Source organism: Anthonomus grandis, chromosome 9 (genome assembly GCF_022605725.1).
Source record: "Anthonomus grandis grandis chromosome 9, icAntGran1.3, whole genome shotgun sequence".
NCBI lineage: Eukaryota > Metazoa > Arthropoda > Insecta > Coleoptera > Curculionidae > Anthonomus > Anthonomus grandis.
This window is the reverse complement of record NC_065554.1, coordinates 16,993,214-17,017,247: the sequence shown is the minus strand read 5'-3', so window position 1 is coordinate 17,017,247 and position 24,034 is coordinate 16,993,214. Positions and strand designations below refer to the sequence as shown.

Below are 24,034 nucleotides of genomic sequence, written 5' to 3'. Positions count from 1 at the left end.
ATTTAACGGCGAGATAATATTGAAACATAAATTTAGAAAATAAACAAAGAAAACCTCGTTCCAGTCTTATCTATTATATGAGTTAGTAGCATACTCGTAATGTGCAGTGTTGCAAATAATTAGAAGTAAGAATGTAAACTTCTACTTCTCTTAAAATATCTTAATCAATATAATATTCTAGTTATTCCTGTCTCATCCTCTATTTCTATGTTATGCGAATAAGACCAGTTCAGTTCCATTCTAAAAATAAAACCTGATCTGATATGCCAGCAGTGCAAAAAAGGTATTTGTAATGGAATGCAGTTAATGCCCCCTGCTGACATCACCAAGTGACGTCACGACTCCCGCTCTACCATGGCGGACGCTGTCAAGAACGACAGATGATCTTGAGCCTAACTTCACTCGTATTTTGAACTGTCAGCTGTGGCAACAGGTGATACTTGTTGAAATTATGGTGTCGGATTTTTCGAGTTTTTTTGTGAAAATTGAATGAAACTAAGTGAACTTTTACTGTGTACGTTTGCACGAAGGTTGGATTCTTACTTTGAGTTAGTTTATTGAGAAAATTTTTGTGTTTTTGGTAAGTACTTTGCCGTTAAACATTTGTTGTGATCGTATCTCTGCACCTGGGGGTGTATAGGCAACCCGTTGCTCAGCTAGTTTTGGCGGTCAAAACAGAGCCTTTTAATTATTAAAAACTAAGTATTTTAGTGTTTTTTACGAAGTGATCGGCTTAAATAAACATTGTAATTTGTTAAAATTTATATTTTAGCATCAAAAGGGGCCTAAATTTGCTAAAAAACTTGGTTGACTGAAAGCAGCTGCGCACAAGCCTAGATTTTGCCCGCGTAAAAATTGCCCATCTTCCATTACTTGGCGGGATAAAAAGAGGGTGCTGGGGTATTTTTAGTTCGTTATGTAGAAGCTCCACGTAGGTAAAATCGTTCTTGGGTCTTCTACTAACTGTAAAGGCTTTATAAATACTTAAATAAGTCACAAATAAGTTCTAGATCATCTAATTTACACAGTACATTTGTGTTTTAACTTGGAACTAACCAAAAAACTTGTGAACCACTTGGAGAAATTATAGTGAAAAGTCCTTAAGGGTAAGTGTGACAATTTTTACATATCTACTTGTTTCAAAGGTTCCTTTTCTGAGTTCAAAAGGGTTTATGGTTTTTGGAGGTCTACTGTAGCTGATATATGTGGTTGAAATTTAGGGGTTATGTGCACAATGAGGTGTGGTAAGCCCAGAGATTTTGCCCTCAAATACCCTCTAGAAGTGTAGTTTTTCATTTTTTTATAGCATATATGTTTAAAAGAGATATTGAATAATATTATTAGGTATCGAGAAGGCCTCAGGAGCAAGGGGCTGAGGTGGTGTCATTAGGGCAAAAATGTGGTTCGAAAAAGTCATTTTGGTCAAGTGTGTTTCACCCTTCCCATATTCTACAGTAGTAACATTTTTTGAAGTTTTTCTTAATATAACTAGAATTTCCTTTACTGTGTCCATTTAAAGTTTAAATCCCCACATTTTTTTTTAAAAGGACATTGTAATTGACTGATACATTGACCTCTAGTGAAGTGTCATGTCTACATCCTATTCATACACCATGAGATATGGCTCTTTAAAGTTATTTATTTATTGATTTAAACATTAAATGGTTCATAGTGGTTTTTAAAATTTAAATGGCAAATTGAGGTCAAATTAAATTTTGCTTAGGTAAGCAAACATATTTATAGATTTAAGCAGTTAAGGTTAATAGATTTTGCTGTGATCATGTATGTCCTATCTGGGGAATTCTAAGGAGAACAATAACTATTTGTGGGATAGTTTTCATCTTAAGGATCCCTATAGGGCTATGCAAATATGGGAAAGTCTTTTTTATCTTAGTTATATTATTATAGCTGAATTCTCCTTGGTCTGAGACTATAGTAAGTACTTTTATCCCAAATTATACTTCAAGGGTTTTAGTGCATTTTTTCTTGAGGGCGAACCCTTCCTTAGGGATGAAAACTCATTTTGTGTAGTTTTATACACAACTTCCATTTGAGTTGTATTTAGATTTATATCAGTATATAGGCCTAACATACCCAGGCTACCCATTTAATACATTTAACAGGTCTTGCTTGATTGGAGCTATTATAACATAGTCAAAAAAGCTTTATTTAAAAGCGGGTAAGTTAGGGGATAGATATGTAAGTGTAGATTATCATAAACCATTATGTCAGCTTTTGTTACATTTATTCCTATTCTATAAAAGTAGTTAACAATTGAGAAAGCCATTGAAACTATCTGTTTAAAGGATAGGTTGTAGGCTCCAGGCATCTTTGAGGATAAAAATGCTTTATTAGGTCATAGGTAGCCTACCCGAGGGTAGGTTTTAGAGTTTTTTATGTTTCATGATACCTACCATACTTTTGAGAAAGATTTGACATATTAGATTTCTTGTTTAACTATAAAAGACATTTTTAATAATTAAGTTATTGGGAAGCCATATTAAGGGCTTGAGTGGGGTGTCTGGAAAAAGGGTTATGCTATCGTTAATATGTTTTGCCCTTTGCATCTGCATTAACAAAATTAAGGTCTGTATTTAGAACTAGGGTACTGAAAAATATCTTATTAAAGATTTTTATGAATTAAGATAGACTTTATTTTTTTTTTAGATTTTGCTTTGATTGCCAACAACCTTATTATTAATATTTTGTAAGACATTGTTTTTTGTTGTATCTGTTTCATGTTTTAATAACTATTTCACAACTGACAGTTTTTGCTGTGCTGGGCATTATCAGTTTTGTGATCATATTAAACACTTCAAAAGAGCAGGTCCAAGAGAAGCTGTTAGATACCCTCTCTTTATATTTTTGACATCACCACTGCAAATATTCCCAAATTTAATTCACACAATTTTTTGATATAAGATTGTTTATTATGCTATAATAATAACTAAAGGGTTTCTTTTGTAATTGTTTATTATAAATGTAATTTTTTAAGGACTTTTTTGTGGGATGAATGTCCACTCATTATGAATGTTTTGACACTTTCACTGAGTATAAAGAGCTACATTTTAGCTGTTCTGTATAAGGAAAGTGTAAATCTAGATTAGGGGTCAGTGTCTAGGAAAACATGTTGATTGAATGTAATGTGAGATCATTTTGCTAATTATGTTCTGACTGTTTCTATATTCTACCAGTACCATTATTCGCATGTTGCAAGAATTATCTTTAATGTATCTATTGAAATCTTTTAAGCATATTTTTTTGCAGTGATTGTAGAGTGATTTTTTAAACCTTACATAAGCCTAATAGGAGGATAGTCTATATATTGTATATTTCATAAACAAATGCATATTCTATCTCTTTATATATTAAAGCCTCCTTATTTTGGCAAGGGTGTTTATGGTGTGATGCTATCTTTAATAACTAAAGGGCTTTTTCTAGATAATATTAAATTATTCTGTAAGGCCTTGGGTTCTTACCCCTCTCATTCTTCTCTTCTCATAGTAGTCTCATAGAAGTTCTCATAGTACAGCCAGTTTTCTTTATTTAAAAGCCAGTAGTCTTAGGGACATAATATGTAATATCGTTAGCCACACTTGAATGTTTTTCCCATTCTTTTAAATGATTGAAATGTAGGGGTTATGTGCACAATAAGCTGTGCGTAAGTCCAGCCATTTTGCCCCAAATACCCCCTAGAAATCTACTTTTCAGTTTTTTATAGTTTATTGAAAAGTGATATTAGGAATCAAGAAGGTATCAGGAGCCATGGGCTGGGGTGATGTCAAGAGGACAAACATTTGTTTGAAAAAAGTAATTTCTCCCAGAGCATTTCGCCCTTCTTATATTCTATTTTAGCAAAAATGTTTTTCTATGAATATTTGTAGAACTGTTTTTATTGTGCCCATTTGGAGTTTAAATGCCTACATTTTTTTTAAAAAACACATAGTAATTGACTGATATGTTGATGTCTAGTGAAGATGAGATATGGCTCTTTGAAATTATTTATTTAAACATAAAATGTTTAATAGTGGTTTTATAAATTCAATTGGCAAATTGAAGAGGGGAACAATAATAATTTGTGGGGTTTTAATATGTTTATAAATATTTTTGATCTTGCTTGATTAGGGCTGTTATAACACAGTCCAATTATAAGAGTTTATTTAAAAGTGATTTGTTCTTTTGATTGTCCAGCATTTATTACATTTATTCATATTCTATGAAAGCAGTTGAAATTTAAGAATGTTATGAAACTACCTATTTAAGGAATATGTTATAAGCTCTAGGCATCTTTGAGAGCAAAAAGGGCATGTTCTAGGGCCCTTTATGTTCCATGATACCTTTTGAGGAAAATTTGACATATTTGCTTTCTTGTTTACCTCTACAAAGACATTTTTTTCAATTAAAATATAGAGATGTCACATTAAGGGCTCGACTAAGGTTCATGGGTCTCTGGGAAGGAGGAAAGATACCTATTTTAGCAATAATATGATTTTAAGTCACTAGGCTCAATATGTTTTTCGTTTTGCATAGTCTGCATTAACAAAATTTGGTCTATATATAGAACTATTATAATATAAAAATACTATCTTGCTAAGAATGTTTATTAATTAAGATATTGAGAAGTCATATGAATCAATTGATTAAGAGATGGGGTGCCTTGATAAAGGGGCTGGGATATTGGAATAATGTAGTGTGAAAATCATTTCAGATTGTGGATTGCTTGAACACATTATTAATATTTTGTAAAAACAATCTGTACTGTATCTGTTGAATGTTTTAATCACCATTTTCATAGTGTGCTGTGCTGTGCACAGTCTGTCTTGGGATAAGGGATGCAATTATATACTCCCTATTTATATTTTTTAAAGTAGTATAGGGATTTGCAAATGTTACTGATTTTTTTGTTATAAGGAAGGGTACTTTTGTGATCTTGGGGACTAGTTTTAAACTTAAATGTTCTTTCATTATGAATGTTGTGATAATTTCATTGAGGTTTCAACCAGATTCTAGCCTTAGGGATCAGAGTCTTCAGTTAAAAATGTTCTGTTAAAAATGTTCCTCTTGTTAAGCATATTTTTGCAACAATGGAAGCATACTCTGCAGTTTACTCTCTTTTTTTTACATTTTGAAACTTCCATATTTTAGTAAGGGTTTTATTTATATTTAAATAAGAGACTTAAGTCTTATTATGCCTTTAATAAATATGGGTTTTTTTCGAGGGGCTACTCTCATTGACGTTTTTTTCTCATAGTATAGATGATAATATTTCCAATTTAACTTGAAGTTATTTTTCCCACTATTTTAATTTTTTTGTTGACCTAATTAAAGAATATTAAATAATTTTTAGAGTAACAGGCTCTGATCATACATTATACAATATACAATTCTTTAGAAGGAATTTTAGTGGGGTTTTCATGGTTTATGTTTAATACCTGCATAACCAGTTTAGAGGTGATTAGTGTTACTACAAACACCATAATGTGTAATAAAATATATGTATTATCTGTAAAAGTTCACATAAGCTTTTTATAAAGTAAAATGTTGACAACTGATGTTAAGAATTGAGGAGACGCCTTGCTAATAAGGCAAAAATGTGGTTTGATGGCATTTTGCCCATTCTATTCTAGAATGAGCAGCAATAATTTTGTATTCAGTTTTTGCCAGCATAATACTTTTTCTACATAAAATAATAGTCTTGAATCCTTAAAATATAATTATTAAGCTGCACCCTCATTTATTATTCAATATATACATTATTATAAAGATTTTTGAACATGTTTATTTGGCTGATTTGTTTTTGACCTAAGGAAAAAGTTGTAAGGAATATTTTATACTATACATTTTCAAGTAAATGATAATCTGCTTCAATAAATTTTGAATTGAATTTGTGCAATTCTATTTTCAGCTAAGTAACAATCTTATAATTGTCGATACTCTGATAAAAAGCAAAATGTTTTTAATATGGATAATAATGGTAAATAATCTAATATGAATAATAATCATTTTTTAAATAAACATATAAAATTTTATAAAAAGTTAACAAAATGCGAAGGTAACATTATGGTTGGTTCTCTAATAATATTTAAACAAAAGGGCATTTTTAAATGTAATAAAAATAATAATTCTTAGAAAATTTATGTTTTATTACTAATTATACCAGCCAGAAACTTTTTTAGAAGGAATTTTTTTAATGTTGATTTATTATAATATATTTTGCTATTTTTCAATTTATTCAATTTTAACATACAACTTATTGTTTCTTCACTGTTTCAAGAATATAACATAAAACAAATCTAATAAATATCCTATATTGCATTTGACCTACTTATTTTACTGTTTTCATATTATAGCTCCAAACAATAAATGTTATTGATAATATTTTTTTTAAATCAAATAAGGTTAATGTTGTTTGAAGTGTAAGTTTTGTAATCAGGCAGAAAATGTTTTGGGTCACATAACATTTTCTAATAAGTCTTATGTTGAAATCTCCTATTTTATGAAGCAGCAAATAAAATTTACAAGTTTTAATAACAAAACCACTATAATTTTCTAAATTGTAAAACCGAAAATATTCTTATAGGGGCTTACTACATTCATTCAACACTAGACATAAGGCAACACAAAAGGGTCAAATGAGGGTGCTTCAGGTATAAAATTTTTCTGTTTGCAAACTTGGGATTTAGTAGCAACCTGTCATCATTACCATTAGAGTTTTAAGAATTTTTACTTTTTGAATATCTTTAGAATATTGAATACATGTGCCAAAGCAGTTCTATTATAGATATTAAATATAATATTTTATTGCGAAAGCATGCTTTTTTAAACCCGTTAAAAAACTATTGTTTTAATTACATTATTTAGGTAAAAATATACCCAAACCAACTTTTGTTGTAGATCTTATCAGTTAAACTTTAATGAGTAACGAGTTTATTCTCTTTGAAGTAATTTAATTGAAATGTATGGTAAATTTATTATGATTTATATTTTTTTACAGAACTAATTATATTCCCGGAGAATAATACCCACCCCAAAATGAGTCACCTTAAAACCGTCGAAGTTATAGAGCAAGAAACCCTTGACAGTCCCGATGCCGAAAATACCGATTTGCTTAACAGGCTTGAGGAAGAAAATTATAGTGAAGCCAACAAGTTGCCCTTCCAAGAATTGCTAAGAATGCACACAAAGCAAACAGTATGGGGTTTCAAATATGGGCAAAATATTAGAGAAAGCGCCCTGGCTAGGGATAAATGTTTGTTGGAGAGCAGTGAAAAGAAAAGAGATACCGAATCGGGATGTAAGAGTGGTAAGATATGATTTATTTTAGTTTAGGTCATTAATATGATGAAAGTAGGTATACAGGGTAGTCTATGCCTGTTTTAACACCACATATGATATACAAAAATATTCTCCAAACACTGTTGTTTGTGAAGTAAAATCAAGATGATTAATATTAATATTTAGAATATCTGTAATTTTTAAAACTTAGTCATAATCAATCAATCTTAGTCAAAAGTCATATGTTGTGACAGCTGATAGTGCCTAACTTTTATATTCAATGGTACTGCAAAGTTTGTAGACACAATAAAAAATTTTAAAGGGATTCTGAATACTTAAAAATATATTAGGTGTTTAATTAAAATTATAAGTAAAAATATTTAATGCCTATATTCTTTGATAAGACGCCTTTGTATAAAACTTTTTTAATGACGCTATGCTTTTAATTATCTAGTAAAAGTTCAATCCATTTCAATGTACCAAGTAATGAATCCTTTTAAATTATTAAAGAGCAAGGTTCCCGTAATTCATATTAAAAAAAAGCCCGTTCTTTTACCGGAACTACCAGACCGTAAAGAAAATGTACGAATATGAATATTTATTAACCAATTTATTATAGAAAAAGTTGATTCGGTTTATATGGGCCTTAAATCGATTTTTCAGTTATCATAATTACTTCCTTTAAAGCATTTTAGTTGCTGGCTGGTTGGTTAGAACTTTTTTTAAGTTGTTATAAATGAATTTGCATTATTCATAATATTTATGTAAATTACAAATAACGGTAAGTTTCTGCGGTAAAACATCGATATTTACTTGTCCCTAGCATTTTTTTTTGTGTTGACCTTTAAACTTTTGATAATATTTTATGCAACTACTAAAATACCTCGCTATTAATTTTATACAAATTTTTAGTACATCTGATATACAAGCAATTAAATTTATTATTACGAATTTTTTAAAGTTATTATTTGCGTCCTGTGATACTGACAAATCTCTAGGACACCCTGTATAACTTAATATTTTACAATAATTTTCCTACATGACCAAATGATTTACCACTTTGTACAACATTTCCCCATCTCTTTTTAGCTCATATAGAGTGTTAGAGGGGCTAGCCAAAATTCAAGGGATTATTTTAAGACATAAAGTTTATGTAATCATAGGCTTGGTAATGCTTCCTTTTTAAGATAGGATATTAAAGTTTTTTTTTTAAATAGTCATATATCTTCTGTACAGTTAATTTTTTAATTTTTCTATAGATGCTGCACCAGGAAGCTGTACGAAATCAGAACCAGGACCGTCATCTTCCCAAGTTTGCACAACAGAAAAAGATCACAAAACTCCACACTCCCGTAAAGAGGGTAGAAGTGCGAGGAGTAGAACGAGCAAAAGAAAGAATAGTTCTAAGCAAGATTTCGGCTCACCAAGAAAGACTAGGTGTGTACCATTGCCTTTAATGAACTGGGCGGATAGTAAAGAAGTTTGGATGTATATGGTAAGTAGAGATTCTTTGAAAGTAAATAATCGTAATGATCTTACAGATATACTCGAATATCGACTTAAAAACGAAGTAGAAAATATATTATTTGTCTTATTAGATTAACCCTTAATCAAAAATTTAAATGGCCTGCTTATATTTACTTGCTAGTTTATCAAAAAAGATAAGAAGTGTTCCCACGTTCTGTTCAAGTTTATAAGATTGGTATTTTATCAGTTTTTGCGGTTTTTGATTTGGCAATTTAAATCTACTGGTAAAATCCAAGAATTCATTAAATTTTGAATATGATTTGGGATTTACTAATCAAGAAAATGCTGCAATTTTTAAAGCACTTTTTTGTGACATTAAAAAAGGATATTTCCTTAAAATCCTTACTAAAAATATTTACTTCCTGTATAAAATATAGAGGTCAATTGAGACCAATGCATTCTGGCCTTACAAAACGCCAAAGTAATGATAATAAAAAGTTTGACGTTTGAGCAAAGTAATACCATTATTCAAAAAAGGTGCCAAGAATGACGCAACAAATTATAGTCCAGTTACGAGTCTCAATGCAATCTGAAAGGTTTCTGAATTTTAATAATAGACAGTATGATGAAGTCAAGTTTAACATATCTGAGCATGAACATGGATTTATACCTAAGAAGTCTACATTAACCAATCTTATGGAATTGTCTTCTGGGGAGTTTGTTCCCAGTATCTGTTTGTTATGCAGAAGAAGGCAATTTGCTATATGTGCCGTGTCCCTTTTTGCACGTCTTGTTGGGATCTTTCCTGAGGCATTCCATTCTAACCTTGCCCTCCTTATTTATAATGGAAACAGCTTGTATTGTTTGAGGCTTTTACTTTTGAATTTGAAGCTTTTTACTCATTGGATGAATTTTACGCCAGACACTTTTAGTCATATTGTTTTGTTTTATATGTTATTTTTATTGACTTGTTATTCACTGACTAGTTTTGATACATGTATTTTATAAGTTTTAAAACATTTACCTGTAATGTTTCCTTATTTTGTTTTATAAATTTTTCCACTATTTTCTCTTTTTTATAGCTTTGTTAACAATTTTTAGGTTTATAACAATAAAGCGATTTTTGAATTTGAGTTTGAATTTATAAGGTTTGTCAGTTTGTTCATGATGCTCTTGAAAAGAAAGAAGTAGATGTCATTTATACGGATATGGAGAAGGCATTCGATAAAATAAAGCACATCAATGTTATAAAGTCTCTCTATGAAAACAACGTCACTATTAAGTTAATTTATTTATTTCAATCATATTTATCAAATAGGCAACAATTTGTTGAAGTCGGAGGTGTCAAGTCTGATAGCTACAGTAGTACATCTGTAGTCTCCCAGGGATCTAATTGGGGCCTTTATTTATTATATTTGATTACCATTGTGCACTGCAAGATGCAACTCTGAAGCTTTGCTCTTTGCCGATGATTTTAAATTATACATGGGGATTGGATCTGTGGAGGACTGCTCATGTCTGCAGACTTTGATAATGTTGTAGACTAATGTAGTACAAATGCCCTCCTCTTCAATGACAAAAAATGTTCTACTATGTCTATAACACTGAATCGTGGTATTGTAGAATATTGTTACAATATTAATGGTCCTTTTCTTCAAAAATGTACAAATGAAAGGGATTTAGGTGTTGTGGTTGACTGCAATCTAGCTTTTACGGACCAAATTGTTAATATGGTAAATGACGCATACAAAACAATGGGCTTCATTGTCTGATCTACTAAGAATTTTAATGTGGAGTGTTGTTTGAAGTTATTCGTCAATCTGGTATTACCAAAGTTGGAATATGCTTGTATATTTTTGGTCTACACAATATGAGGTTTGGATTAAAACCATTGAGCTGAGCGCGTACAGAGAACATTTCTTAAGTATATGTTTTTTTAAAAAGTTTGGGTATTACCCAAGGTATGGCTATGACCACTATTTAATTTTAAGAAAATTTCATAGATTACTTTGGAAAATCGGCACTGGTTTTATGTATCTCATGTTAACAACTAACATCTATCTAAAACCAACAAAATGTATTCCCCTATAATTTTTTCAATGTTGCCGTTCTTTGTAAATGTTAGAAATACCAGACAAAGAACGATGTTTTATTTAAGCCACCCTAGAACCAATACTTATAAAAGCTCACCCATTCACAAAATGTGCAATGATTTTAATATTTATGTGTGTGATTTAGATTTAGACCTTTTAGATTTAAATAAATTTACCAAAATTATTGACAATAATATGCTTCTCAGACTCAGGCCTATACATTTTAATTTGAAATCACGCCTTATTGTTAACATAAGAAGACAACTTGGTACTATTTTTTTTTCTGTAGTGTTAGGTTGTTTTTGTTTTATGTTGCATTTAAAATTACATATTTTTCTTCAAATATATTGGTGTCTATAATTGATATTTAAAATAAATAATAATACTATAAATAAATAAATATTTTTTTTAGGTTTATAAAGAAGAAGCCTCACTGAATCTTCGCAATCCCCGACTCTTTGAAAACTTTACAAATTTTATGCCACGCATGCGTGCTATTTTGTTAGATTGGGTGATGGAAGTTTGTGAAGTTTACCATCTCAGGAGAGTGACATATTACTTAACCGTCGATTACTTTGACCGGTTTCTTTCACTCAGGCCCGATGTTCCTAAAAGTCAATTACAATTGGTAAGAATGATTTTTGTATAAACGACTAGTAACTCAAACTACAATACTCTTGATTTTAATATTATTTCTGTATTTTTTAACAATGTCTTATCTTGTTTAGGTTGGTGTCACATGTCTATTTTTGGCATCTAAACTAGAAGAAGTTTACCCTCCAAGACTATCAGAGTTTTCTTATGTGTGTGATGGAGCATGCAGCCCTGACGACATTTTAAATTGTGAATTGTTAATATTGAACAGCTTGGGATGGGACTTAAATGTTATGACACCCAGTGATTGGTTAAATCTATATATGCAAATACATTTTCAGGTAAGAAATAATAGGGTTAAGAAAATTCATTCAATTTTGCCAAATGTATTTTTTTTTACATTTTAATGTTTGTTGACTAAAATGTTAGTAACAAGTAAAATTAAATTTTAAAAACGCAATAAACAATTTATATAGAGTACTGTTTTTAGGCCCCTAGTGTTGTAAGAAGACGTTTACACCAAGACACAACAAGAAACTTCCTTTTTCCACAATACTCTGGATATCAATTTACTAGGGCCTCACAGCTATTGGACGCATTTAGTTTAGACCCAGGTGAGAATAGAATTACAATATACTTCCAAAAAAAAATTCTTTTAATATTATTGAGTTAAGAAAGTTTTTAATTAGAATAATAAGTGCATATTTCGATTTTTTCAGGTTTTTTGAAATTTTCATACAGCACCCTCGCAGCAGCAGCAATGTATTTTATGTATGGTAAACAAGTGGCAGCGGATGTATCTGGTTTAACATGGGACCAGCTTCAGCCATGCGCAGAGTATATGGCAGCGTTTTATTTGGTTTTGAGAGATACTCCGGACCCAAGGTAAAAAGAAATCATAATTATGGTTGAACGATAATTATTACTATTAAAGTTCTTAATATTACTAATTTTACTGGAGTGATGCATTTTTAGACATACATTATAACAGATAAATTAGAAAACCTTTAGAAAATTATATAACTAAGTTAAGGTCTTTTAAGGTATGGATTTGAGCTGTAGGTTTTGAAACATATTGAAAATTGTGTCTGTCTTGACTTTGCACATTTCGGTATTTTCTGAAACCATCATCGACTTCTTTTATGGACTTATTGTTTTATTAGTTTCTAGTAGAAGTGGCAGATAAAGCTTCAAAATTATTACTTCATAATTCTTTTACTTCCGAGTTGATAAAAGAAAAATTCTTTTGCTGTTGTTTTTATTCTGGTTAATACTAATAATATACTTAAAAAAAAATGATGTGTGGTGCCATAAGTGTCAAGATAAAATACACTGTGTCTTCTTGTATGGATGTACAATCGCAAAATTCAAAGAAGATAGATCTAAAGCATCGATGTGATTGTCACATATTTTAAATAAAAACACCAATCTCCCACAAACAGCAGACTGCTGAAGAGACAGTGCATCAATCCTTGAAAGCAATAACTGCTAACTAAAACCCCTCTTAGGGTATACACCATCCAACTTAAAACTTTCGTTGAACTGATTCCAGCCTGTGAATATGCACTGCATAATTAGGAAACCATACTAGAGAGGCTGGAGATGTCCAGTTTCTAACTTATTATTTCAAATAATTCTTCCCCATGAACGTAATATTTTACATTATTCTCACCTGATTTACAGATCGTCCCGGTCAATTTTTTAGAATCACCTACAGTTAGGATAATATGAGTGCCACAGCATTCGTATTAATTTATTATTTGATATTTTTAATTAAAATACTTACTTAAACACTCATTTTAATAAAGTGTACTTGTAAATATTTCTTATATCTATCATAAAACCGAGCAAAAACACAAGCTAACTTTATTAATAATAACAACTTGTACTTTCGTGTAATGTAGTGTCTCGCCACATGTAGTCCTGTGCAGTGCCGAAAAATATTTATTTTCTCACTATGTACAGAGATGACATACAATTACAGAAGACATACTGCATTTCATACTTTGAAGGATCAGGGGTGGTATTGGTTATTATTGTGTCAATATCGTTTCAAAAAGTAAATATAACTTTATACTACTGTTTTATTTATTTTTTAATCTTTTGAAGAATCTTTCTGAAGAATTTTGTAATCTAAGCTAAATCTTTGTATTTAATAGTGTTAGAACTGTTATATATTTGTGTCTGATTCTGTTAAGAATTTGGTGACATTTATTGTTCTTTTCTATATTTTCTATTTATAGAATGAGTCATGAACAGTTTTTATTCATGACTCATTCATGAATAAAAACTGTTACAAAATTTTACAATTCGTAAATGCGTCTGTTTTAACATAATATTTATTATAAGACAGTGCAAGAAAACAAAGCAAGTTACGATTTAAGTAATATTACCAAACGGGCTTTAGGTTGGTAAAACGTTTGATTTCATCTTAAGTGAAAACACACCACAAACTCTTAATAATAAACATCTTAATGTTTAACAAACATTGAACAATTTACAGGGTGTTTGTAAAAGATCTTTACAAAAACTACCACATATTATTCAGACCAAAATTAGCGTTGTTGATTGTCACATCAGCGGCGCCTAGTGCCCAAATTAAGCAACTTTATACTACGATAAGTTTCATTAAATTGGTTAATTTTGGTCTGATAAATATCTAGTCTTTTTTGTAAAGACCTTTTACAAAAGTGTACCTGTATATACCAATAACAATTTTAATGATAGAATGAAATTTACATACCTTCAACCTAAATGAAGAAACAATTCACAAATTTAAGTTTTTAGTAAATAAACAAATAAAGTACGATGATGGTGCAGCTACGATATGGATAAGTATTATTTTCCAATCCAGAGAAATGCAAATACTGCATTTTAATTTTAAGAAGCTATCAACAACTCAAAATGCTGCTTTAAAACTAATGACTGAAAGTCTATTTAGATTATCATTTTTTATTAAAGTCTGAATAAAGTAAATGTCCAAAATAATAACAATTTTTTATTGCTTTTAAATAAGAATTAAATGTATATATTTCTTTTGTGGTAGTATTTAGCTCTTATACTTTTATTAATACATCCGTAGCCTTAACCTTTTTAAGTCTAAAATAAAGGGTATTCTGCATAAAAAGTAGCTTCAGACAAGTTATAGCATATTGTTCATACGATCTTTAGAGGGTCTTCCAATATTTAGATTTTTTTTGATATTTTTCTCTGACATCAAACATCTGAGTAGATCCTTCATTAAATATAAATTCCTAGAAATCAATCACCGATTTGGGATGTCACTAACAAAATTTTTCTGATTCCAAATAAAATTAAGTTTCTAACCTTGAAATACCTTTCATTTAGTCATTTTAATATCTAATTTCATTTAATCAAGTTTCAAAGTTTTTAATATATGAGGATATACTAAAAATGTGTATTCTTTTTTAGATTAATAAGTTGTAAATCAGACACACCTCAAGACGACAAAGGATTTCCCAATTTAGAAAGCAAGAGGCACAGAATTCCGCAATTAGTCAAAGATGAAAATCACAGTCTGCAAACTCACGTCGTTAATATGGAATATTTCGAAAAGTCAGCTATTATTAGGTAATTGATATATAATGGTTATATAATTTATCAATATGATAAACAGATTTTTGTTTCATGCCTACAATATTATTATATTGATATTATGTGAGTAAAGTGTAGTTTTCATTTAAACTTGAAATTAAATATATATTTAAATATTGTGTACTGACGGGTATTTTATTCTTTATTATCATTGATTCAGGTTAGAACAGATGGGTCTTAAAGTGGAAAGAACCTACGTAAGCAAAAATAAGAAAAGTAGCGCACAATCCCCAGGATCACCAAAAACTCCCGATGATACTAAAGAAAACTCAAGACCAGAAGTTGAGGAAAACGAAGACCTTGTTTGTATGTACGACGTAGAGAAGGTCGGATGTGACGCAGTAGCTTTAGGTAAGGACCATTTAAATCGTAATATATTTGATTCATGTTTTATATATATTTTTCCAGATAAATTCTGCTGTATAATGTGTATTTTCTTATACAATAAAAACCTTTACAAAATCGCTTATAAATTTTTTCTTTTATAAACAGTCACGGCTCTTCCAGTAGATCATTAGACGGACCACCCTCAAATTCATTATTTTTCAAAAATTCTAAAATTTATTATCTACTATAATAATTATTTTTTTTAGTAGATTATATTGAATCTTTTCTTTAACCTTAGATTATATTTATAAGTAACTATATGTAAGTAAAGGTAAAGTAAAGTAAGCAAGTAAGTAATGCAGGAAGTAAAATAGCTGACTTCAAATACTTGAAATAAAATGGAAAATGATACTAAATGGTCTTGGCTTTACAACCCCAGGTTATACCATCAGTAGAGACATGAGACAGCCTCAAATGTCTAAAATAAAATTTAAAATTATTTCTAAAAGTCGTAGTTTTGTATCAGAAACCGAGACAAAGCGTTAGCTGATTTGTGGAAATAAGTGGGCAAAAAACATCTAAAGTTAAACGTTAATTATTCATTTTAAGGAGATATTAATTAATTTTCTATACAATATTACCTGAAATATTTAAAATGTTTACATATAACAATCAAATTGCAAAACAAAGGTAAGAACACAAAGTCACGGTCTCATCAAATCCATATAATTTTTTTTAAAAGCTACTCGTGTTTCGCTCCTATCGGAGCATCAGCAGGCATAAAAAATACATTAAGATAATTTTCATAAAAAGAACGCTTATAAATTAACTCAGGGAGCGGATATTTTGCATGAGTGCTCAAAAGGCAAAAAACTGGACTTGGAAGAAGAGCCCTGTCCTTGTGTGTGTGAACGATATTTTCACGCTTGAACCTCACCTCATTTATAACAACCTCTCTCAAAGAATTTAAAAAAGTCCTTTTCTTTTCAATTTTATATATTTTTAGTTTTTATTGTTAAGATTGTTTACTTATATTCACACTTATTAGTATAGTTCGGCTTGTTTCCCATGTTTGATTTTGTTACTTGGTGGCCTATGGATTAGACGCGCGCCTGTGAATCTAAAGGTTGCTGAATCTTTCCTCACTGATGACATTTTACATTTTTACTTTTTTATTTTTTTAAGCATACATTTTTATCTATGGTGGGATGGGCCTGATGATGCTCCGATAGGAGCGAAACACGTGTAGCTTTAAAAAAATTATATGGATTTGATGAGACCGTGACTTTGTGTTCTTACCTTTGTTTTGTTTTCGTTTGGTCTCTTAGAGAAAAATGGATGATACGTTTCTAATCAAATTGCTTCGAAAATTGTCTTATACAAATTACATAAAAACCTCTCTGTAGGGTGTTACTGCTTGGTTCTTATGATACAGGATGTTCAGTTTTATTTAATTTTTAGTTATTGATAGATTTTTTAAAGACGCTTGAGATATTGATCTGAATTTGGCACAGAATATTATAGCATAGAAACACACGTTTTAGATGTTAATTTAGTTTTTTCAGTAGCCAGTAACGTTGCTAGAATTAATTTACCTTTAGAATTTTACAAAAAATTGTACGTCATCGACTTGAGAAATGAAAATTTATGCTTCTGTATTAATAATAGATCGACTTTAATTAAAAAAGGTGTTTTTCACTTCTGTTGTTAAATTTATAAACAGTACCTTGAAAAAATTTTAAAATACAACAAATTTGCTTTGTGTTAGATAAGAATAATACAGGGTGTTTCAGAACTATGGGATCAAACTTCTAGGGGTTGTTCAGTGCAACAGTAGAATCCATTTGAGTATAGGAACCAATGTCGCGTTTAAATTTAGAAAAAATATTATTTATCTAAATAGGATATGATGCATTTATTTTTACCTTTTGTATATGCTACCATCACAACAATTGTTCAAAATGTCTACCTCCAACCTCAATACACCGATTTAAACGCCGCACATGATTTCGGCGGACTACACTAAAAATTTGATCCTCGTTTTGAATGATTTCAAATGCTGCTGTTATTCGTCCAATTAAGTCTAGCTCTGATTCTACTGAAGTTTTGTAGACTAAAGACATTACATGTCCCCACAAGAAAAAATCGAGCAACGTTAAATCGGGTGACCTAGGAGGCCAAGAAACTGCTCCACCTCTGTCAATCCAACGGTAGCCAAATACTGGCGTACTTGAACAGCAAAGTGAGCCGGCGCTCCATCATGCTGAAACCACATTTGCTGTCTAACGTTCAGTGGAACATTTTCAAAGAGTTCTGGGAGAACTTTCTCCAAGAAACGCAGATAAATAGGTCCTGTTAACCGTTCCGGTAGAAGGTATGGCCCAATTAAATAATCATCAACGATGCCTGCCCTTACGTTGACAGACCAACGATTTTGATGTTTTCTTGGAAAAATTGCATAAGGATTTTCTTCGTCCCAAACATGGCTATTCCTACTATTAAAAATACCGTCTCTTGTGAAAGAGGCTTCATTGGTCCACAAAACATATCGTAAAAAATTTGGTTGTGCAATAATGTGATCCAGAAGCCATCGACAAAATTGAACTCTAGAATGATAATCGGCTCCAGTCATGCCTTGAACTTTCTGGAAATGGTACGGATGGAGTTGTTGCTCGTGTAGTACCCGCCAGGCAGAAGCGTTACTCGTATTCATATTCTTAGCGACGTCACGTGTGCTATTTGATGGTTCATCGGCAACTCGCCGAAGCACCTCTTCTTCAAATTCGACCGTTCTTACGGTTCGAGCAACACCAGTATCATGCATCTTGGTCTTAAACATGCCTGTCTCAGCGAGCCGCCGATGAACCGCAATAAACTTTTTGTATCCAGGATGCTGTGGTTCGGGATAACGTTCATGATACAACCGCGATGCTGCTCGTGCATTGCAGTTTGTTGCTCCGTATGCCAAATGCATATCCGCCAATTCTTGATTGGTAATGTTTTCCATTAGCAATAAATGTTTACAAATTGTAAGCCAAAAAATTTTTAAACATGGCATTGAGAATTGACATTGATAAGCGTTGATTTTAAACAATTGTTGTTATGGTATCATGTACAAAAGGTAAAAATAGATGCAGCAGATTTATTTAGGTAATTAATGTTTTTTATAAATTTTAACGCGTCTTAGGGCCGTAGGGGCGTAGTGACGCATTTCCGGACATGGGTTCCTATACTCAAATAGATTCTTTTGTTGCACTGAACAACCCCCAGAAGTTTGATCCCATAGTTCTGGAACACCCTGTATATTTATTATTATTCTTGACAGTTAATATATTTTTTAAATACTTTTTTCAAAATAAAACTTTAACACACACATATCTTAAAAATCAAGAATTTTAGGGCCCACGTTTCTATGAACTTTTGATTTGAAGTCGGTAAAACCCTGTTCATATATTTTTTTAAATATTAACAAAAAAAAATAAAAACAGGGCTTCATCAGACAAAATGACAAATAGCTCATGGCGCATTTGTCTACTTACTGACTCCTCTTATCAAAAAACAATAAGTCTCCACTGTTTATAAATAAATCCATTTTTCTCATCTTAAAGGCTAATAATTAATGAACAGGTGACCAAAAAAAGTAGAGATTTTAAAACTTTTATACACATATTTAAATTTATTTGAATGTAAATGTTTAAGTTTAAACACATTGCTTTTGGATAAAAAGCAGTTAATCTTTTCTATAAGCTTACATTCAGAGCAAAAAATTATTTCAGGAGCATTATCTCAATTTACATTTAATATGCATATATTATCCTTAAGCACCAAGTGACTTTTTTTTAGATATCATTTTAATATCAAATAGTAAAAGGTTATTAGGTTATAATAGTAAAAGTGACTGTCAAGATGATACTATTCTGATTATATAAATTAACATATAAATATTTTAGAACTATATCCAAGATAAAAGTAAGCCACAGGAAATTGCTAATTCAATGAGACTTGGCAACGTATTAAGCTCCAATGAAGTAAAAATTTATAAATGCCACATTTTTTTGAATTAGTAATTTTAATAATTTTGAGTATCTTAAATCATTTTTGACTACTTGAAGAATAAATTCCAAATTGGATATAGAGCAAACAACACGCGTCCGTTGAGCAATTTAATTATTTATTATTATTAAGGAATCCGATATCCGATGGTTTTCTCTCACTCGCTCTCAGTACTGAGTACAAATCTGCTAATCAGAGATTACTGTATGACGTGCAATGTACCACTCTAGAATTATTTGTTATTGTTTATGTTTTGTGAACGAATAAAAATAATTAGTTACTTTCTGTAAGTTTTTTACAATTTCACAATTTTAATATGTATTTTTTGAAATTATTTATCACAAAAAATGTTCGTATATGCTCTTTAAATTGTTGGTTATATATTTTAGGGTTGGCAAGAACACTTGCCGAAATACCCCTATCCTGACTGAAAAGACTTTCTTCCCTACAAAACTTTTCCATTTATCATTATTATATAGTTAAGACTATAGAAGTTAGTCATGTAATAGAATTTGTTTATAAAGATTACTCGAAAGCATTGGACAAGGTAGACCGTAAGATGTTGCTAAATTGCTTGCTTAAAATTCGGATTTCATGGTTCTTTTGTTGAATTAATAGACTTACCTTTCTAATAGAGTTTAAACTGTGTGTGTTTAAGCTCTTAATATCATTTCAAGAGTTGCTTAAAGTGCACACTTCGTCGCATGGCTGTTCAACATATTATCAAAGATATATGGGAATTATTTCTACATGCGGTCCATATTCTTCTTGATGATGATCTAATATCTATCTATATGTCGGCAATAGAGATTCTGAGACACTTTTTAGGCAGATCTTAATAATTCTCGTGCAAAGAAAACAAAATTACAAAAGTAACTGTGTTATAGATGGTACTCCTCTTTAGAGACTCGTAATTTTAAATCCTATGAGCCCTTGGTGATATGTAATATTTTTGCTTGCTGTGGTGTCTTTAGTTCTATGCCTCTTAAAATCTGAGAATGTTCTCAGGCAAAGACTTAAGGCAGAGTTGTCTAAATAATTGTAATTTTACTATGCTTGCTCTTCCTAGACAAAATTTCAGATCCTTTAATTTTTTTAAAAGTTTTCTTTAACTAATATTTAAGATTTATGTCATTATACTATTTTTTTCGTATGATAATTAAGCCTAGAAGTATCGGACTGCTTCTATACGTTAAGATGATAAGCTAGACTTTTGTTGGCTCATGTAATATTCTTATTGAATGAACTAAAGTCGATTTATTATTATTAATATTAATCTAGTCTTACATTTACTATAAAACTCCCTTCTTGTTATAGACGACTCAGATATCAGCATATCAAACGTGTCATCACCAGACGCAGATTTAATCCTAGCAGATGATAAAGCCCTGATGAGCTTCGATGAGATCCTAGAAGGCATCGTGAAATGCAATCAAAAAAATTTTCCCGGTCATACACTAATATCACCAACAAAGGATGAAACTTTACAAAGGTTAGACTAGTACTGCGGAACGAAAAACGTAGTTAGATTTTTAATGTATAATAATTATTTTAAATGTTATTTTTGTTAATTACTCTAATATCATATTTTAGATGATATTTTTAAAGGCTCGAATTGATTGGAAATGTGTTCATATGTTTTTACTATGACAAGGTTAAAAAAAACTGATTTTTTTTTTAATTTCCGTTGCACACAATCACATATTTGTCAATATTTTTTTTGCAACTGGTATTGGGATTATGCTGTTATTCGTTTTCTTCGTAAATTGTTAATATTTTGCTAAAAAATAGATCACAAATATTTATAACATTGGGTTAAATGACTTTTATAAATCTTTATAGGCAAGGATCTTCGATTTGTGAGCCTTAATATTTATAGTTTTTAATTTTGTCATATTTAAACATATTAATACATATTTTGATCAGTTTTACCAAAAAAAATAATACAATTTTTGGTGGAGTGTATTTCATGTGATATTCGGATTGCATTTTATATTCGGTATATGGTGTGTATTGGTGATGCGGACAGGAAATGTTTTTATTTTTTATTTCAAAAATTGGCTTTAAAATGTATAGGGAAAATACTCCTTTCCTTAAGATACACAAACGGGGTTAAACGTTTTTTTTTTTTAAATATCACGTACAAAACTACAATAGTTACTAATACTAATAAGCTATTTTTATATGGTCCATATTTTACTTGATACTGTTGTAACTTTCAACTTGTTTAGTAAATAATTATTACTAAATTATTGACGTTTAAACATATGAAAATAGTTATAAATTCTGTTTTGTAGGTTAAGTATAAAATATTACGCTTTGCTATGGTTCTTATAGATTTTATTCTTATGCCAGTGAATGTTTAGTTAATTTTTTTCTTGATCTTTTGTTAAGTTTTTTGATACCAATATTATTTTTAAAAAGGGTTTTACATCAATTAATAATATATTCTAGAAAAAAGTTATCTACGGGGTGTGTATTTGACTCAAACAATTACTACTAATACTTTTAACGGGGTCCCATTTTACTGTTATTAATTAAACATGTTTGGTTGGGATTTTGAATCAATCAAAAACCCAGAAATTGCTTAAAATTTTATCCGAAATATAGAGCATAAGGCATCTGAAAATATATTTAGGTATAAAGATTTGTTTTGGAATAATTATATACTTACTGTTCCATATTTTATTTTGAGTTTTGAAAAAAATCTTTATATGTAATTATATTTGTCCTAGGATGCACATTTTAAGCAATATCCAGATGTTAATTAATCTCAAAATCCAAGAAAACATCTTAATAATTTTTTTGTACATGGTTTGAAAATGCCTTAAATAATAAAGGCCGACATAATTACTTATACATGGTCTTAACTATTATCTAAAACGCTGACTTATAGATCCAGTGTAATCTTGTTTCAGCTTTATTGCAATTTTTGATTTTGGGTTTTTCTTTAATTATTTTAAGATACAGTTTTTTGTATGTACAGTTTTTGTATGATAAAGCAAATATGGAATTAAGGGAAATTCATGGACATTTTAGGATAATAATAATAATAATAATAATAAATTTCGCCTATGGGATAAAATAGGTATGTGGTCAAACTAATGATATGAACTTAAATGTACGAGTAACATTACCTTTAGTTGTTTCTGAGATATTGAGAGTTCAAAATTAGCATGTATATATATATATATATATATATAGATTTCTGATCAGAAAAGCAAAATCTGACTTTTAAAAATTTAAGAACAATTTATATTCCGATTACTCCCTATTCCTAATCCACACGTATTTCTATTTTCTATTGCCTGTCCCTAAAATTTGCCCTTGCCCTATTCTAATCTTTTTCCAATAGTCTAGATCTTGATTTAATATCAAGAAGACAGCAAGAAGTACAGGTTAAAAAAAATAGACAGAAATCAATATATTTTTTTCCCATTTCTGAACTCTTAGTATTTTTACCATCGAAATTTAGTTTTCAGCATATCAACAATTAAATAACAGAACAAAGATACTTGAAAGCTTTTAAATATTCATGATCTAAAATACTTTTAGTAAATTAAAATGTTAAAAGAAAATTTAATGTAATGAAATAATATATAATAACGACCCTTAATGTTTATTCAAAATTCTTAGAACTCACACAAACATTGCAAGTAATCTCCATATTTTCTTTTAAATATTTTATCAATAATTAAGTTAAATTTGTCCTGGTTACAGTTAGATAATAATAGTTAAAATCATGTATCAATTCCCATAATGTTTTAATCAGATATTTAAAAAAAAACCCTAAGTGCCTTATTTATACACACCAACATATTTGTATACAAAAACCCACCCTCTTTTAAGACTGCCATTAAGATCGTTATAGATCTAAGCTAAACCTAATTTATTTCCTTATATTTCTACTAAGTGTAGGTTTGATGTTATTGGTTAAGCTGTAAATTATCTGATATTAAAATTTATCCATAGTGGTACAAGTTTGTTAATTTATTCAAAATCTGAAAAACTTTTTTTTGTGTGATTTCAGGTTTGACACTATTTTTGGTAATAGCACATATATACTAGTTTAATATATACTTTGAAAGTTTTAATTACATTTACATAAAACCGACTCAATCATAAATTAAATTAATTTTTGGTTATGTGATCTCAAAAATCTGCAGTGCGCTTATTAAAAGAATCATAATATATTATATATTACTATAAACTATTAATAATATTTTATGTAAACAGTCTTAAACGAAATTTTATAATAGTGAATTTTTTAGTTTCCTTTTCGAGTTTAATGAATTAATATACCTTATTTTGTTTTTAATTTAATTATTCGTTTAAGCTACTGCAATGTCGTGTCTGTATGACTCAAATGTATGCTTATATATAACCAGACATTGGTACTTTTATCTTGTATTAATTATATATAAGAAATGTAAAAAAGGTTTTAATAAATGAAGTTTTATTTTAAAAGCGTTTTGATTTCCAAACATCAATAAAATTGCTGTCATAAGCTGGTTTCTGATTTCGCTGCCACAATAATAAAATTATTATATTGTTGATTAAAAATTGTAATTTTAATTTAATTAATAAATTTCTTTATTTGATCGAGAACA

The 24,034-nt window shown here is 29.8% G+C and overlaps 1 protein-coding gene across 4 annotated transcripts; it reads left to right on the top strand.

The window, feature by feature from the left end:
• Positions 1–375: 375 nt before the first annotated feature.
• Positions 376–23,617, top strand: LOC126740514 (G1/S-specific cyclin-E1). 4 transcript variants are annotated; one of them, XM_050446578.1, is made up of 11 exons: positions 380–580; positions 773–1,106; positions 6,995–7,303; positions 8,535–8,770; positions 11,248–11,463; positions 11,564–11,770; positions 11,920–12,043; positions 12,149–12,314; positions 14,862–15,020; positions 15,205–15,395; positions 20,742–23,616. In XM_050446578.1, exons 3-11 carry the CDS (start codon positions 7,033–7,035, stop codon positions 20,924–20,926), a joined length of 1,755 nt encoding a protein of 584 aa, XP_050302535.1. In that variant the 5' UTR covers positions 380–580; positions 773–1,106; positions 6,995–7,032; the 3' UTR covers positions 20,927–23,616. The 4 variants fall into 4 exon arrangements, with proteins under 4 accessions (XP_050302536.1, XP_050302535.1, XP_050302537.1 ...); XM_050446579.1 differs by lacking the exon at positions 773–1,106 and having other exon boundaries at positions 376–580; positions 20,742–23,617; XM_050446580.1 differs by lacking the exons at positions 380–580; positions 773–1,106 and adding an exon at positions 1,593–1,723 and having other exon boundaries at positions 20,742–23,617.
• Positions 23,618–24,034: the final 417 nt, after the last annotated feature.

Coding starts and splice junctions, on each gene's coding strand:
- LOC126740514 (XM_050446579.1), top strand. CDS start 7,033: ATGAGTCACCTTAAAACCGTCGAAGTTATAGAGCAAGAAACCCTTGAC. Junction 11,771..11,919: donor ATATGCAAATACATTTTCAG/GTAAGAAATAAT, acceptor TACTGTTTTTAG/GCCCCTAGTGTTGTAAGAAG. Junction 12,315..14,861: donor AGAGATACTCCGGACCCAAG/GTAAAAAGAAAT, acceptor ATTCTTTTTTAG/ATTAATAAGTTGTAAATCAG.